Here is a 16,391-nt window from a genome sequence, read left to right on the forward strand (position 1 = left end):
TGGCTTAAGATGGTAAATTTAAAAGAAAGAAAATGCACTGCCCGCTATGAGTTCACTATGGGAAAATGCTTGAAGAATCTGCAGGTGACCAGTCCTGGCCTGGGCAGCCCTGGAGGCCAAGCCTGCATGCAGGGCCTCTCAGGGCACCTTCTTCTTGGTGCTTGGAAACCTGAAAACTACACAGAGGAACCATCTGTTAAATAGCCATGAGTGAAACCAGAATTAAGTTGGAAATAGGGATTTCCACTTTAAAATCTAAACACGCAAATAAGTTAGGCTCCGGGGTCTGGCCAGGGACTGTGTGTGTTGCCAGCTGCTGTCTTCTCCCCCGACCCTTCGCAGGGAGGCAGCTGCTCGTGGCCAGAACATTTGGGTACTGTCTCCAGATGCCAGTTAGTGGTCACATGTCCCAAGGCACATCCCATGGCGCCTTTGGGACGGCTTCAGAGAAGAGCATCTTCTCGAAGGCCCTTCTTCAGGAGTCAGCCTCCTTAGGACCCCACAGAACCCCCTCTGTGCCCAGCTGGCTGGGGTATAGAGCTAGACTGTTAGCAGCTCCAGGGCAGAGTTGTGACTGCTGTAAAATCTGCGTGGGACAGTGGAGGCATGTCTACACCAGGTGTCCTGAATTTGCTCACGGAGCTGAGGTTGTGCAAGAGAACATCTTTGTTTTTAGGAGATTCTCAGAAGTTATTCCCAGAGGGTTCAGAAAGCTGGTGATGTGTACAGGTGCCCAGGCTAAGCCTCCCAGAGCTGAGCACCACTGGGTGGACCCTCTGGGTCCCCTTCCCCTGTCGGCTTACCAAGGACCCTGTAAGAACTGTAGGGGTCTGTAGATGGGGTCCATACAAGATTCAGGGCTTCCCTGGTGGCTCACTGGTTAAGAAATCTGCCTGCTAATTCAGGAGCCATGGGTTGGATCCCGGGTTTGGGGAGTTCCCACATCCCGCTTGAGCAACTAAACCTGCTCACCATGACTGCTGACTCTGTTCTAGAGCCCACTTGCTGCAGCTGCTGAAGCCTGCACACCCTAGGGCCCATGCTCCACAAACAGAGCAGCCCCCGCAATGAGAAGCCCAAGCCCCGCAACTGGAGAGTAGCCCCTGCTTGCCACAACTAGGGAAAAGCCTGCCCAGCCACAAAGACCCGCATAGCCAAAAATGAATACAACTGTTTCTTTAAAAAAAGCACCGGAGTCCCCCGTGGGTGATGAAGGGCCCCACTGCATGCACCATGGCAGCTTCACCTGGGCCTGGGGGCCACTGCCCAGACCCTCTCAGCATTCGCCCTCTGCCCTTGCAGGCGCACTGAACACCTTGATTAGAATAAAAAAGCAGATATCTCTCCAGGGGAAAGGTTGTGCCTTGATTTGTAAGAAAAACTGGGGCAGAGTCACAAGGCCCGGGGAGGTTGTTGAGCAGAAACATTCTCTAGGAGAGGATGCCCCAGTTGGCTCCGGTCCCCTCAGCATGGGCCTCTGGGGAGAAGGGAGCGGGCGACAGTGGGTGGACTTGGAGCCCTTTCCTGAGCGGGCAGGGAGGCCTCAGGCTTCTCCTGCCTCAGCCTGTGGCAGGCCACACTGGCCCTCCGTCAGGAGCCCAAGCTTGCGTCCTTTGGGGGCAGGAGGCAGGCCTCCACCTGCAGGGCCAGGTCTTGGGTCAGCGTCATCTGCCTAGCACCCAGTCTCCAGCCTGGCTTGGGAGGCGCCCGGGTGAGATGTTGTGAGAAAGAGTGCTGATTGCTATCATCCAACCCCAGGCCAGTCTGAGCATGGGTACGGGCCTGGCTCTTAGCCAAGTGGGGCTCCAGACTACAAGAAGATTAACTTGGGTGGCCTCGTTGAGCCAGACTGAGATTCTGAGCCTGCCACAGACTTTGCTGGAAGAAGCTCCAGCTGCCCCAGTGTGTCAGGTCAGTTCCACCCCTGGGCTTCACTCTCTGCTGGTAATTGCCGTGGTCTAGACAGAGCACGCCAAAGACCACAACAAAAAAAATAGGGATCTAGTTCTAACGGTCTTCGTGGCTCATGTGCACAGTCGTATCCAACTCTGCCATGCTAAGACTCCGTGCCCCAATGCAGGGAGCCCAGGTTCGATCCCTGGTCAGATAACTAGATCCCATGTGCCACAGCTGAGACACCTGGAGTAGATGGCACACCTGAGAGGTGGCCTGCGTTATGATCTGCCTTCTGCCACTTGCCATGTGGCCCTGGGTCTGGTGTCCCTCTTCTCCAGCATAAAGGTTCCGTTCAAGCTAAGTGGTTTCAAGACACGAGCCTCAGGGACTTCGCCGACGGTCCAGTGGTTAAAAGACTTCTTCCAATACGGGGTATTGGTTCGATCCCAGGTTGGGGAACTAAGATCCCACATGCCTCTAGGCCAAAAAACCAAAACATAAAAACAGGAGCAATATTGTAACAAATTCAATAAAGACTTTAAAAATGGTCCACATGAAAAAAAAAATCTTGAGGGCTTCCCTGGTGACCCAGTGGTGAAGAATCTGCCTGCCATTGCAGGGGACACTTCGAACCCTGCTCTGGGAAGATCTCACTTGCGACGGAGCAGCTAAGCCCATGAGCCATTACTGCTGAGCCTGTGCTCTGCAATAAGAGAACCTTCGCAATGAGAAGCCACGCACCCCAGGGAATAGTAGGTCATCACAGCAAGAGAAAAGCCCACACAGCAATGAAGACCCAGCACAGCCAAAAATAAAATTATTAAAGAGACATAATGCCAAATGTAATGTGACCCTTGATTTCAAAAAATATTTTAAAAAGGAAAAAAGAAACATAAGCCCTCAGGCGTGTCATTGGCTCTCGTAAAGCAGTCAGTTCACTAGAAGTGTTGGTTCATTAGGTGCTTATTAATCAGCATTATCACTTGCAGCCAGTCCAGCCCTCCTCAGCAGGAGGATCCTGTAATAAGGTCCCCCCTCCCCCTCCTCTGTTGGGAGAGTGTGTTGAGAGTGCAGGGCAGGTGGCCTAGAGACCTTTCCTACTGGCAGGTTCCTTGGTGAGTATCATCTCCTTTTACTTGTACATGAGGCTGGATTTTTCCTGCATCACACAGTCATAAATCTGACAAGATTGATCTCATAGCAGTGGATGCCTGGCAGGTGGAGGCTCTTAGTAAATATCTGTAAGTGGAACTGCCCTAGACATTTCACTTTTCTGATTCTCGAAATGTCCTTAACTTTGTAATGGGTCAAAAATTGAACCTAGAAAGTAATTGTGTTCTAACATCTTTTGTAAAAAATAAGGATAAATGGTTTGGGTGGGGTTTTTAAACATTTATTTATTTGGCTGCATCGGGTCTTAATTGCGGTACGCAGGATCCTCATGACAGCTTGCAGGTTCTTCATCGTGGCTCAGGGGCTTCTCTAATGGCAAAGCACATTGAGCTTGTGGGCTGTCGTCATGGCGTGTGAGCTTAGTTGCCCCACAGCATGTGGGATCTTAGTTCCCCAGCCAAGGATCAAATCCATGTCTGCCTGTCATGGAAGGCGGAGCCATTAGAGTAGTTCCTGGACTAATAGCTTTTTAATATGTTTCATTATTTTATTTTCAGGTTTCATGTATGATGTGCATGCATGTATCTTGAGATGCTGTATCAGAGAAACGTTCTGCTGCTAGATCAGTTCTTAATATCCTGAGCTGCGCCTATCTGGGGCTTCCCTGGTGGCTCAGATGATAAAAAAAAAAAATCCGCCTGCAGTACAGGAGACCTGGGTTCAATCCCTGGGTCAGGAAGATTCCCCTGGAGGAGGGCATGGCAACCCACTCCAGTATTCTTGCCTGGAGAATTACATGGACCAAGGAGCCTGGTGGGCTACCATCCATGTGGTCACAGAGAGTCAGACACAACTGAGTGGCTAAGCACAGCTGCTCCTATCTAGGACCCTTGCTGATACATTTCACTGACTGAGAGTCAAAAGAGAAAATGGCCCAGGGTGAGAAGATAGAGGTGTCTTAGGAAGATCTGCACTCTAGGAAGGAGAGTGGTGTTGAGGGACAGGGCGGGGCAAGTAGTAGGATCTATCAGGAGCACCATCTTCAGTTAACTGCTTCTGCCTGCCTGAGGCTCTCAGTGCTCAAGATAAGAGTGCTGCTGTGATCCATTTGCAGTGTCTGCCCTTGTCAGAGGATGAGCAGTGGAAGGCACCAAGCTGTATGTTATCATCCCCGGTACAGACATTCTTCCTGTTGTTTTTAGGATTCATACCAGGGCTCAACAAACCAAATCAGCAGAAATAAGATCTGGCTCATCACTTGTATGTATATAGTCTGAATTATGAATTTTTTCTTAGATGAGTTTCAGAGAATCAAAAGTCCACTGGTCAGGACTCAGAGCTTCTACTTTAGGAGGTCTGAGTTTGATCCCTGATCAGGGAACTAAGATCCTGCAGGCTGTGTTGTGAGGCCATGAAAAGAAGATGACAACTGTCTCATGGTATGAAATCATATGAAAATCAAATTTTGTTTTTTTATAAATGAGGACACCTGGATAGTGTATTAAAACCTAGAGTGCATATTAAAAAGCAGAGACATCATTTTGCAGCAAAGGTCCGTATAGTCAAAGCTATGGTTTTTCCAGTAGTCATGTATGGATGTTAGAGTTGGACCTATAAAGAAGGCTGAGCACTGAAGAATTGGTGCTTTCAAATTGTGTTGGAGAAGACTCTTGAGAGTCCCTTGGACTGCAAGGAGATCCAACCAGTCCATTGTAAAGGAGATCAGTCCTGAGTGTTCATTGAAAGGACTGATGTTGAAGTTGAAACTCCAATACTTTGGCCACCTAATGTGAAGAGCTGACTTACTGGAAAAGACTGAGGGTAAGAGGAGAAGGGGGCAACAGAGGATGAGATGGTTGGATGGCATCACCAACTCAATGGACAGGGATTTGAGTAAACTCTGGGAGACAGTGGAGGACAGAGGAGCCTGGCGTGCTACAGTCCGTGGGGTTGCAAAGAGCTAAACGCGACTTAGCAACTGCAGAACGACATAAATGAGGAACACAGCCAGACCCCCTTTGCCTACATACTCTGTGTGGCCACTTCGATGTAACAACGGCAGAGTTGAGTCATTGTGATAGAGGGGGTATGGCACACAAAGCCTGTAACATTTACATTAGCTGTTCACAGATGAAGCTTGCTGACCCTCGATTTAGAACAGCACGTGGGAAAGGATGGGAGAGATCCCTGACTTGGCCGAGGAGACCTGTGCTCAAGTCCTGCCTGCCCTCAGTTCGCAGTGCCTGGGCCAGCTCTCATAACCGCTCTGGTTTCTCCATTTGTTTGAGTGGCATATCCAGTGTCACTGAGAATGGATACTGAGAATCTTTTTTTTTTTTTTTAAGGGTTTTGTTTGTTTTTACTGCTTGGGGTCTTCGTTGCTGTGTGCAGGCTTTTCTCTAGTTGCAGTGAGCGGAGCTACTCACTGGCTGCCGAGCACGGGCTTTAGAGCTCGGGCTCAGCAGCTGTGGTGCACGGGCTTTGTTGCCCTTTGGCACGTGGGATCTTCCCAGACTAGGGATCAAACCCGTGTCCCCTGCATTGGCAGGCTCATTGGACCACCAGGGAAGTCCTCTGATTCTTTATTTCTCCTTCATGTGTTGTGGTTTTTAAAAAATATTTAGTTATTTATTTGACTGTACCAGATCCTGGTTGGGGCCTGTGGGATCTTAGTCCCCTGACCAAGTGCCCTGAACCTTGGCCCCTTTCATTGGCAGCATGGAGTCATAGCCACTGGGCCATGAGGGAAGTCCCCCACATGTTGTAATTTTGTTTCAAGAACACGTCAAAGGATGTGTCATTTAGACTGGGGCTCTCCCCCACCGTGTGGTCAGACTGGTTGCGACAAACCTCATTCAATAAGGAAGGACCAGTGGGCTAGATGTGGGAGGGGTTGAGGCTCCAGGCAAGGCCCTGGTCACTCAGCCCCTCTGTGTGTCATGTCCCGTTGTAATGGGGACAGGACAGTGAATGAGGGAGAAGATCCCTTCTGTGGGAGCTAATGTCTAGAGGCAGGAGATTAATTTCATTGTCACAGGTAACAGCAGCCACCGTTGCTGCCGGAGCAGGTGACAGGGCAGGCTGGGGGCACGAGGACTGTGATGGACGCTTCCATTCTTTGTGTCTGAACTGGGGTCATGGGAGGGTCCTGACAGCCTCGAGATTCTCCCAGGCTCCTTCACTCCCCTCCCCTCCGCTACCAGGCAGCCAGACTCAGAGCAGGGCCGGAGATGGAGTTCCAAGCAGCTGCCTGCAGAAACTTCTTTAGAGCCAGTCCTCACAGCAGCACGCTCTCTGGGCAGTGGGGTTCCTGATGTTGCTGCCAGGGTCCTTTCTGGAACAGGGTGCTGTATGAATGACCATGCAGGGGCAGGGCAATGGGCCATCCTTGCTCAGAGATGGCCCTGCTGAAACCTTAGTTTGCACACTGCTCTGTGACCCTAGGGCTTGCACCCTGAGCAGTTTCTTCATTTAAAAAATGTGTATTGAGCACCTGTTGTGTACCAGGCTTTATTCCTGGTGCAAGAGAGAGAGCAGCAAATAAAACAGGCAAAGCCTCTGCCCTTGTGGCTTGTGTTCCAGCTAGTAAAGCCAGGCAAGATATGGTAGGGAAGATGTTAGTTGCTGTGGACAAAAACTAACCAGGATAAGCAGCCTCGTGCCTAATGTGAAAAGATTAAATCAGCAATGCTTCCGGGGACTTCCCTGGTGGTCCAGTGGTTAAGACTCCATGCTTCCGCTGCAAGGGGCTTGGGTTCAATCCCTGGTCAAGGAACTAAGATCCTGCAAGCCTTGTGGCATGGTAAAAAGAAAAATAGCAAAGTCTTCAAGAAGGAAATGCAATGCTTCCATGACCTTGGGGTAGACAGATTTTTTTTCACAAGACAAGAAACACCAGGTATAATAGGAAATATTGGTAAATTGGACTCAGGTTAAAACTAAGGCCCCTTCGTCGAAAGACACCATCAAAGGAGTAAGAAGACACGCCGTGGGGGACCTCCCTGGTGGTCCAGTGGCTGCGACTCCGTGCTCCCAAGGCAGGGGCCCAGGGTTCAATCCCTGGTCGGGGAACTAGATCCCACACACCACAACTAAAGATCCTGCATACCATAGCTAAGACCCCAGTGCAGCCAATTTTTTTTTTTTTTTAAAAGTCATGCCATGAACTGGAGGTGTTTATGATGAATGTGCCCTACACAGAATTCCCAGGAGGAAAAGTAAGAAAACAAGGACTGCCTGGGAGAGGTCATCACATGACCAGTGTACCTGTGATGATGTGCCCAGTTTTGCTGCTCATCAAGGAGACGTGAAGTAAAAACCATAGGAGAGTCTATGGCCATACCACCCTGAGTGCACACGAGCTCATCTGCAGGGTTGGGCCTGGTTAGTACTTGGATGGGAAAACAGCAAGAGATCCTAGTAGATGGCTCACCCACAGCTGGAGGAGTGAACGTGGGCTCAGTTGCTACCAAAACTGAGCGCCCCTGCCTCCAGGACCAGAACGCTCACCCCCCAGGGACCTTCCCACACGATGCAGGCCAAGAGCTGGGACACAGTGTCTGCGGCTGCTCACCATTTAATATCTCAGACTATAGCCCAAGTTCTTGTCCCCAGCAGGGACAAGCAGACTGTGGCACGTGCCCACCACGGAGCATGTGGCACAGCACAAGGGCCAACGAGAGCAGGTCTCAGCCATGCAGGGGAGCGGCCACGCCTGGGGCACACCCTGTGGGATCTCATGACATGAAGTTCAAGAAGAGGCCAGGTTTGGGCAAGTCCTGGAGGCTGGGGAGGCTCACAGGAGTGAGTAAATGAAGATTTGTGCCTTTATCTGTTTCCTTTAATATTTATTTGCTTATTTGGCTGCACCAGATCTTACTTGTGGCATACAGACTCTTAGGTGCAACCTGTGGGTTGTAGTTCCCTGACCAGGGATTGAACCCTAGGCATGACCCCCTCCCCTGCATTGGGAGTATGGAGTCTTAGCCACTGGACCACCAGGGAAATCCCCGTGCCTTTCTGTCTTTCACCTCAGTCATCCATTTTTTATTACAAGGTGTCGTGGAGGTGATGTTTATATTGAGGCAAGGGCGGGAGCCAGGGATCCCTGGGGGAGCAGCCGCTTGGGTGATTCTGAGGCGACTGAGCAGGTAGAGAGAGGCACTGGCATCGGCGGTTGTGGGCCGCCCGTCCTGGAGAGCTAAGCAGCCCCCAGAGCACCGTGGGTTCTGTTCCCAGCAAGGAGGGACTTGGTGAGCAAGCCTGGACGGCTTGCAACCCTGGTGCATAGAACGTGGGGGTGAGGTACTCTCCAGGGGATTTCTGAAGACAAAAAAGGATCTCTCAGCACTTTGGCAACCAGAGTTTTGCAGCAGCTTTCCAAGAGGTCTGCATTGTCAGGATGGTTTTCAGAGTCCCTGTGGCCCTGGCACCCTGCCCCTCCCTCTCACATGACCAGTCCCAGGCCATGCACACTCGGCACAATGCACCAGACAACGGTTTTCAGGCCAAGTGGGTCTTCATTCCTCAGGGAAAAGGCTTCCCCAGAGGTTTGTGAGAGGGTTTTTACTATGAAATGTTCCTCGGTGTAATGGTGCTAGAGTCCCCCTTCCTGAGTTCCCTGAAGGGCTCTGTGTACCCTGAGGCCAGGTCACCTGTGTGATGCTACAGGCAGGCACGTAGCCTTGGCACCACATGCATGCCTGTAAGTGAGCTGCAGAATGAGTTTAGCGGATTTAAAACTGGTGTTTCGTTTTCTTTATTTTGTTGTTGTTATTGTTGTTTTCTTTTTTAATTAACTTATTTGTTTATTCAGCTTGCCTGCATTGATTCTGCATTGCGACACGCGGGATCTTTAGTTGCGGTGTGTGGAGGTCTAGTTCCCTGACTAGGGATCGAACCCGCCCCCCCTGCATTGGGAGAGCAGAGTCTTTGCCACTGGACCATCAGGGAAGTCCCCAAACTGGTGTTTCTTAAAAAAAAAGTGAAGTAACGCCGGAATTACTAGCATCCACTACTGTGCCAAGCACTTGAGTTACTTCACACCTGCAGGCCCATGTCCTGCTCAGAAGTATAGAATGACACTGCAGTCAGGATGATAACGGAGAGCCCTTTGCTGAGAAGGTTCCATGGGGAGGAACAGGGCCTGTGTGGGATGAGGAGTCAGGGGTGCAGGTCTGGGCTCTGCTGGAACATCATAAACCAGTTTCCCAGAGTGAGTGGGGTTGGCTTGTCTCCCAGCACCCTGAGTCCACTTATCTGAAGTAGAGGCCCCAACGTATTTCATGCCTGTTCTCGTTTTTTGGAAATTTATATGAATAAATTCCAGTTTTCCTGTGGCCAAACCACCCACCAACCTGTTCGTGAGAGAGCGGACACCTGTGCCCCTGGGGAGGGGCCCTTGGGTGGAGACAGTGGCCTGGAGCTGGCCTTCCCTCCCCACCCCCAGCGTGTGACCTGCCAGCCCCACACAAGGCAGGAAGTGGCTGAGAATTCAGCTTGGAGGAAAGAGGGGGCTGGCCCTTGTTGAGCACAGGTGACCCCACTTCACGCTGGGCAGGGAGGCCAAGACCAGCAAGGCTGGTGTTGAGGCTGGGCTGGATGAGCTTCTCACTGGTTTTCTCATTGCAGTTGGGATAAGAGAGTCCATTGAGAACGTGTGTCGTGTGTCTGGCCCAGAGATGGTAGTCGTCCGAGGCCAGTAATGTGCGAGGCCCAGATTCCAACCCCCATGTTCCCCCGAGTGTGAGAAGGGGACCAGGGGCAAGTGGCAGCAGCCTCTGGGGCGGGCAGTCCTGGCCAGGCTGCTCCCTAATGCCACTGTAGGGTGGGGCATCTGGCGACAAAACGCGAGAAGCAGTCAGGTCATCACTGCTGTCTTCCTGGCCGGTAAACCAAAAACAAGGATGAGATGTGTTCAGGACGTGCAGACGGGGACAAGCTGTCACCCTGTTCCCTGAGAACTGTCCTGAAAAGACCAGGAAAGCAGCCGTGCTGACGGGAGGTGGTGCTCCACTCTTGGTGCCCCCAAGACCGAAGCCACCATCTCAGACCTGCCCTGGAGGAGCCTGTGTTGCGAAGCAGCCAGGAAGGAGCCCGGGCAGTAAGCGGGACCTCAATGAACCCACAGCCAGAGCATGTGGGGCCCCGGGTGGAGAGAGTGGGAAGGGAGGGTGACCAGGTCCCCAGCCCCCTAGTTGGCCATGCAGGGCCTCTGCTACCATCTCTCTGGGGGACAGGATCCCCATTCTGGAGGCTGAAGGGACGCTGGGGGTGGGTGTCTCTCGGTTCACCCCATTCCTTGTCCAGGCCCCCAGGGGGTTGTTGCCTCGGAGCCCAGTGCTTGGATTCCTCATTTCATGGCCACTGACAGCTCATCTTTCCTCTGCTCCCTAGTACCAAACCAGCGCTGCTTAGTGGAAAGAACTAGAAAACCGCTCTAGTCACCCATTAGCATCTTGTCAGGAGGCGTCTCTCCTTGGGTTTTTGCCTGGTTCTCTGAAGTTCGCTGCTCATGAGTGCCACCCGAGAGAGGCACAACATGCTTGGAAAACCCATCTCTGAAAACACTGACACTTAACGCTCCCAATGCGAGCAAACTAATTTCTGTGTCATACGTAGAGAGTTCTCCCTCATGCGGGTGCCAAGGCTCCTGCTGCACGTGGCACGTGACGCTGTTTCCTCCAGGGCTGGGGTGGGGGGAGGTGGGTGAGTTCAGAGCCTCCAGACAGATGCAGCAGCAGACCTCTCTGCTTGGCTGCCCCTCGGGAATGTTCCAGAACTCACGAGTCAGCTCACACACAGGAAATGGCTCCAGAGTGGACTTTAAAATTTCTCACCGTCTCAGTACTCCAGTGCCCAGGGTGGGGTGGTGGTTGTAGGGGGTAGGGTGCCAGGCAGAGGTAGGGGCTCCCCAGCAAGCAGGGCCTGCGAGTGACGCAGCCACGTCTCTCCTTACAGCAGCAGTGGACGCCAGCTCAGCGAAGTGTTCATCCAGCTGCCGTCCCGCAAGGAGCTGCCCGAGTACTATGAGCTCATCCGCAAGCCTGTGGACTTCAAGAAGATAAAGGTAACCCCAAGTCGAGTGCTTAGAACCGTGGGATGTGGGAGCAGGGGTTCTTGGTCTTGGGAGCCCTCACCAGGGGCCCTGGTCATTGGCCACTGGGGGCCTGAGGATGTGGCAGGCGACCCCATCACCCACGGCTGGGCCCCCGAGTCCACACAGAGCCGGGGAGTTCCACTGTGACCCCGCCTTAGGTGGCTGGGACCCTGGGTGCCAGGGGGCCCCGAGATAAGGCCACTTCTCCTGCCTCCAGGAGCGCATCCGCAACCACAAGTACCGCAGCCTCAACGACCTGGAGAAGGACGTGATGCTGCTGTGTCAGAACGCGCAGACCTTCAACCTGGAGGGTTCCCTGGTGAGCAGTCCTGGGCCCCGACTCCCCCACCCTCGTGAATTGACCGGTTCAGAAAAACGTTCCCTGCACCTCGGAGCACATCGGTCATTACAGAGGCCGTATGTGTTCATTACTGAAAACATAGCAGAAAATAAAGATGAGCAAAACAGAAGAAATAGACTCAGTCCTGTCCGTCCGCGGGGCCCTGGGCACACTCTGTGAACATCCTGAAATCTGTTACAAAGTCATTCAGGGACGCTTTTGAAAGGACGTCCAGCTCTGTGCTGGGTCCTGTCCTGTGATGAGATTCACACACACACAGCCTCAGCATGGCAGTTTTCCTCATTGCTGGGATGAATGCCTCCTGGCAAAGAGAGTCACACATGCCAGGGAATGCTAGCTTCAGTGAGGCTGTGCGTCTCTGACGCTAAACTGCGAGTCCTCTCAGAGCCTTTAACCGGGTGCTCGCTGCGATTCTTCACGGGGAGGAAGGGGGACTTCCCTGGTGGTCCAGTGGCTAAGACTCTATGCTCCCAGTGCAGGGAACCCAGGTTCGATCCTTGGTCAGGGAACTAAATCCCACACGTCCCAACTGAGAGTTCGCGCGCCACGACTATGACCCAGCACAGCCAAATAAATAAATACTTTTTTAAAAAAAAGAGGAACTCCTGACCTTCTGTCCAGGACCATTTCATTGAGCTGTCCCTTGTCCGGGACCAGGCGGGCGGGCAGGCAGCCCCTCATCGGGCCCCCGACCTGAGCCCCGTGCGTCTCCACCCAGATCTATGAAGACTCCATCGTCCTGCAGTCGGTCTTCACCAGTGTGCGGCAGAAAATTGAGAAGGAGGACGACAGTGAAGGGGAGGAGAGCGAGGAGGAGGAGGAGGGCGAGGAGGAAGGCTCCGAGTCAGAGTGTGAGTCCTGGGGGTGGGGGCGGGAGGTCACATCCACCCCAAGACACCCTGGGGCCCCGCGCTCACATCTCCTTTCCTTGTGGTCCCCTCCCCAGCTCGCTCAGTCAAAGTGAAGATCAAGCTCGGCCGGAAGGAGAAGGCCCAGGATCGGCTCAAGGGGGGCCGGCGGCGGCCGAGCCGCGGGTCCAGGGCCAAGCCAGTGGTGAGCGACGATGACAGCGAGGAGGAGCAGGAAGAGGTGAGGTCCCTGCGCCCCAGGGCGGGCGGGTCACTGGGCGTCCATTCCTCTTGCCAGGTCCTAGACCTGTGGGATGTTTTCAGACCCCCAATCCACAGACAAGGCTCAGTGTTACAGAGCGTGGGACTCAAACCCAAGTCCGTGCAGCCCTGGAACCAGTGCTCTTGGAGCCACTGGGCATCTGGGGTTCAGACAGGGCATCCCTCCTCCCCACCCGACCCGCACAGTTCCCACTGCACAGCCCCAGGCCGACCACAGGGGGCGGGAGGCAGGGAGCTGGAGATGCCCTCAGAGAGACCGTCCCCGCTCCCCCAGTGCCGTGGCGTCCTCACCACACTGTGCTCCCCAGGCCTCTACTTGTGGCTCCGTCCTGGCCTGTCTCAGCGGGTTTCCGGACAGTGGTAGTGGGTTGAAAAAGCAAACTGAAAGTGAAAGTCCCATAGACCACAGTCATATGAACGGGAGCTGACACCATGAACGGGGCTGTGAGTGGTACCTCAGTGATGGTCCCCCAGGCACACCAGGGAGGAGCCACGAGAACCGCAGGAGCACTGAGCCCGTACAGTCTCGTGGGCCTGGGGGCAGGAACAGACTCGCTTGCTGCATTTTAATTAGTTTTGCCCTCTGGCTCCCACCTGGACGCCTGGCCCTTCCCTGCTGCAGGACCTGGGCTGTTTGCTTCACCTCTGAGCCTGCCTCCACTTGCACAAAGCACGGAGGTCAAGTGCATTTCACGGGCCCCGGCTCCCAGCAGAAAGCTTGACACGCACCATTTCATCATCGTTAGTCTTCTTGTAGAGCTGTTTGCAGTAACAGCAAAACCAGGTGCCTCAGGATAATCCTGACTGCTGACGTCTGTGGTCTTCTGGGGACATTAATGACATTCTGAACATGGGGAGCGGTGGCCTTGTTTGTGGCCAGGAGAGTCTGGGCTGTACAACTCCCTGTCTGCCCAGTCTGGATCCAGCAGCACCTTTTGTGGCCCTTGCTAAGGTGTTGAAAATGTTTACACAGAAGAGCAGAGATTGTACGTGGTCAGGAATAGCCAAGGTGGTTTTAAAGCTCAGGTCAGGGGAATTCCCTGGTGATCCAGTGGTTAAGACTCAGCATTTTCGCGGCTGAGGGCTTGGGTTTAATACCTGGTCAGGAAACAAATACCACAGACCTTGAGGCTCAGCCACAAAAACAAACAAAAAACCCCCTACAGGTCAGGGGCACAGACAGCAATGGGACAGAGCCGAGAAGGCCCCACCTGCTTCCCAGGAACCAAGAAGGAGTCGATGTGAGGGTGCAGGGGCCAGTCCTTGGGAGAAAATGACATTTGGGTGTGACCTTGGCAGCAGGGACTGAGGGCAAAGGTCACCCCACCCCACCCCCAACCTCAGAGTGGACAAGGCAGTTCTGCCTGCACTGGTGATTAAGTATATTTAAAGCAAAGGTTGGGGACTTCCCTGGTGGTCTAGTGGTTAAAACTCTGCACTTCCACTGCAGAGGGGCACAGGTTCAGTCCCTGCCCAGGGGACTAAGATCCCACATGCTGTCTGGGTGCTCCCAAGGGCCAGGCTGACTCTCACTCTCTCCTCCTGTCCCCCTCCCAGGACCGCTCAGGAAGTGGCAGCGAGGAAGACTGAGTCCCGACATTCCAGAGTCTCGACCCCGAGCCCCTCGTTCCAGAGCCGAGACGGTGTTAGCCCTTAGCAGTAACGGGTAGCAGCAGATGTAGTTTCAGACTTGGGATAAAAACTGTATAAACGAAAATCTTCCATATTTATACGGCAGAGAAGATGTAGGACTGTCTGTGTCTGGCCCTGTCCTGGCATCAATAGCGTTTGTAACAGCATTAACTGTTTAAAACGAGAAAAAAAAAGAATTATGAATTGGGGAACACACGACACCTGTCTTTCTTCCCTCTCCCTGGCAGTACTGTTGCGGCCGCAGTTTGGAATCACTGTAGTTTAAAGCTGTGGATGCATGCGTGTAGCCGTCCACTCCTTGTACTGTATTTTATTGGACAGGTCAGACTCGCCGGGGCTGGGGTCTGCAGGCCCGGCGAGGGTATGTCAGTGTCACTGGATGTCAAACAGTAATAAATTAAACCTCCAACAAAAGTCTTGGCTTCTGCTGGACGCATTCCCGGCCCCTGGCATGGGGTGAGTGTCTGCAGCCACCTGCCCGAGCGGCGCAAGGCCCTGGGGCCTTGGGTGGGGCCTCACTGTGTCTGCGGCCCTGTCCCCCTGTCACCAGATCCCGGGGGGCCCGTTGCCCAGGGGAGGACACTGAGGCCCAAGCAAAGGGAAGCCTTGCGTGGATGTCACACCATCTTGACTAGCAGCCTGGGCCCTCTCTGGGTCTCTCACCATTGCCCTTCCCCAGCATTCGTTTAAGCCCACCATGTCATGCAGAGAGCAGACTGATCAGTCCCTGCCCCTTTGCAGCCATGGTGGGGTCAGGAAGGCAGGTCAACAGGAAGTGCCTGTCAGCAGTCTCAGTCCTGACGTGGGAAGCCAGGGCATTGTGGGAACCAGGTGATAAGCGAGAGCTTCCAAGTCCAGAGCTTACTTTAGGTCCTCTTCTGTAGTTCTTGTGTCTCCCTTAAGATCTTATATTCATGAGTCACTATCATCATATTTGCCGTTAGTTCTTCAAACGTTGTTTACTTTAGTTTTGTGACTGCTTATACAGACTGCTGTGGGTACCACATCTGGGTTCCCTCAGAGAACATTTCTGTCAACTTACTTTTTTTCCCTCAGGGTAGGTCACACTTAGCTCTTTCTTCACACGTCATGCTGCCTTTTTTTTCTTTTTGTTTTCAAAAACAGGCGTTTTTTTTGGATGTGCCCTGTGGCCTGTGGGACCCCAGCTCCCCGACCAGGGATTGAACCTACACCCCTGGTAGTGAAAGAGCAGTGTCCTAACCACTGGACCACCAGGAGACTTTCTCAGAGATGGACATCTCTGGGGACTTCCCTGGTTGGCAGTCCAGTGGTTAAGAATCTGCCTTGCAATACAGGGGGATGTGGGTTCGATCCCTGGCCAGGGAACTAAGATCCCACGTACCACAGAACAACGAAGCCCACACACCCCAGCTAGGGATTCCATGTGCCACAACGAAAGGTCCACATGCCTCAGCCAAGATCCAACACAGCCAAATAAATAAATGCTTTTAAGAAATGGACATTTTTTAAATAATAGACTCTAGCAACTCTGAATTCCTCTTTCCCCACACACAGGCAGTGGTCCTGGTGGTGGTTTTGCTCTGTTTGTTTTAGTAAGTGCTGAGCCGACTCTGTAGGGTCCCTCTCCCCCACGATGCGCAGCTGTTGATGTCTCTGCTAAATTTTTGAGTTTCTGCTTTTCATTATTTTTAGGCTGACTCCCTCTGGGAGTCACCCCTGGTTCGGTCTAGCTTTAGGGCCAGCCAACAATGGCTTGGAGGTTGTGCTCAAACCCCTGAGTCAGTGAGGCCCAAGCCTGGGGCCTGTGCTCAGGCCAGTTTGCAAGCCAGACCTGCCTTTGCTTCTCGCCCGTCCCTCTTGCATTTTCTCAGCATGTGCACATGGCTTCCTGCGGGGCAGGTGGCCTGCATTTGTGGGTTGATGGGGTCTCTCCGGCTCTCATGCAGCGTGATACATACATGCGCCTTTTCAGACCCTCAGGATACGTGGGGCCAGCTATTTCATTCGACCTCCTGACTGGGTAGTTGGTACACCAGCAGCTATATTGGGCCATGAGGTGATGCTGTGCATAGGGGCGGCCAATACTAAAGGAACAACATAGAGGCTGTTCTCCAACACCGAGGCACCAGCTCTGACTTTGACATGAGAGAGATCATCT

At 53.1% G+C, this 16,391-nt stretch overlaps 1 protein-coding gene across 4 annotated transcripts in view; it reads left to right on the forward strand.

Moving 5' to 3' along the window:
• Window positions 1-14,639, forward strand: part of SMARCA4 (SWI/SNF related BAF chromatin remodeling complex subunit ATPase 4) — an 89,692-nt gene extending 75,053 nt beyond the window's left edge. For 2 of the 4 annotated variants that reach the window (XM_068979565.1, XM_068979567.1), the window contains 5 exons: window positions 10,969-11,077; window positions 11,325-11,426; window positions 12,187-12,319; window positions 12,415-12,557; window positions 14,156-14,639. In XM_068979565.1, coding sequence (XP_068835666.1) covers window positions 10,969-11,077; window positions 11,325-11,426; window positions 12,187-12,319; window positions 12,415-12,557; window positions 14,156-14,188 — 520 coding nt within the window. In that variant the 3' untranslated portion in view covers window positions 14,189-14,639. The remainder of the gene's footprint in view (window positions 1-10,968; window positions 11,078-11,324; window positions 11,427-12,186; window positions 12,320-12,414; window positions 12,558-14,155) is intronic. The other 2 variants (XM_068979566.1, XM_068979569.1) reach the window with 1 other exon arrangement.
• The last annotated feature ends 1,752 nt before the right edge of the window (window positions 14,640-16,391 follow it).

The sequence above is a fragment of the Capricornis sumatraensis genome, chromosome 9 (genome assembly GCF_032405125.1).
Source record: "Capricornis sumatraensis isolate serow.1 chromosome 9, serow.2, whole genome shotgun sequence".
Classification (NCBI taxonomy): domain Eukaryota; kingdom Metazoa; phylum Chordata; class Mammalia; order Artiodactyla; family Bovidae; genus Capricornis; species Capricornis sumatraensis.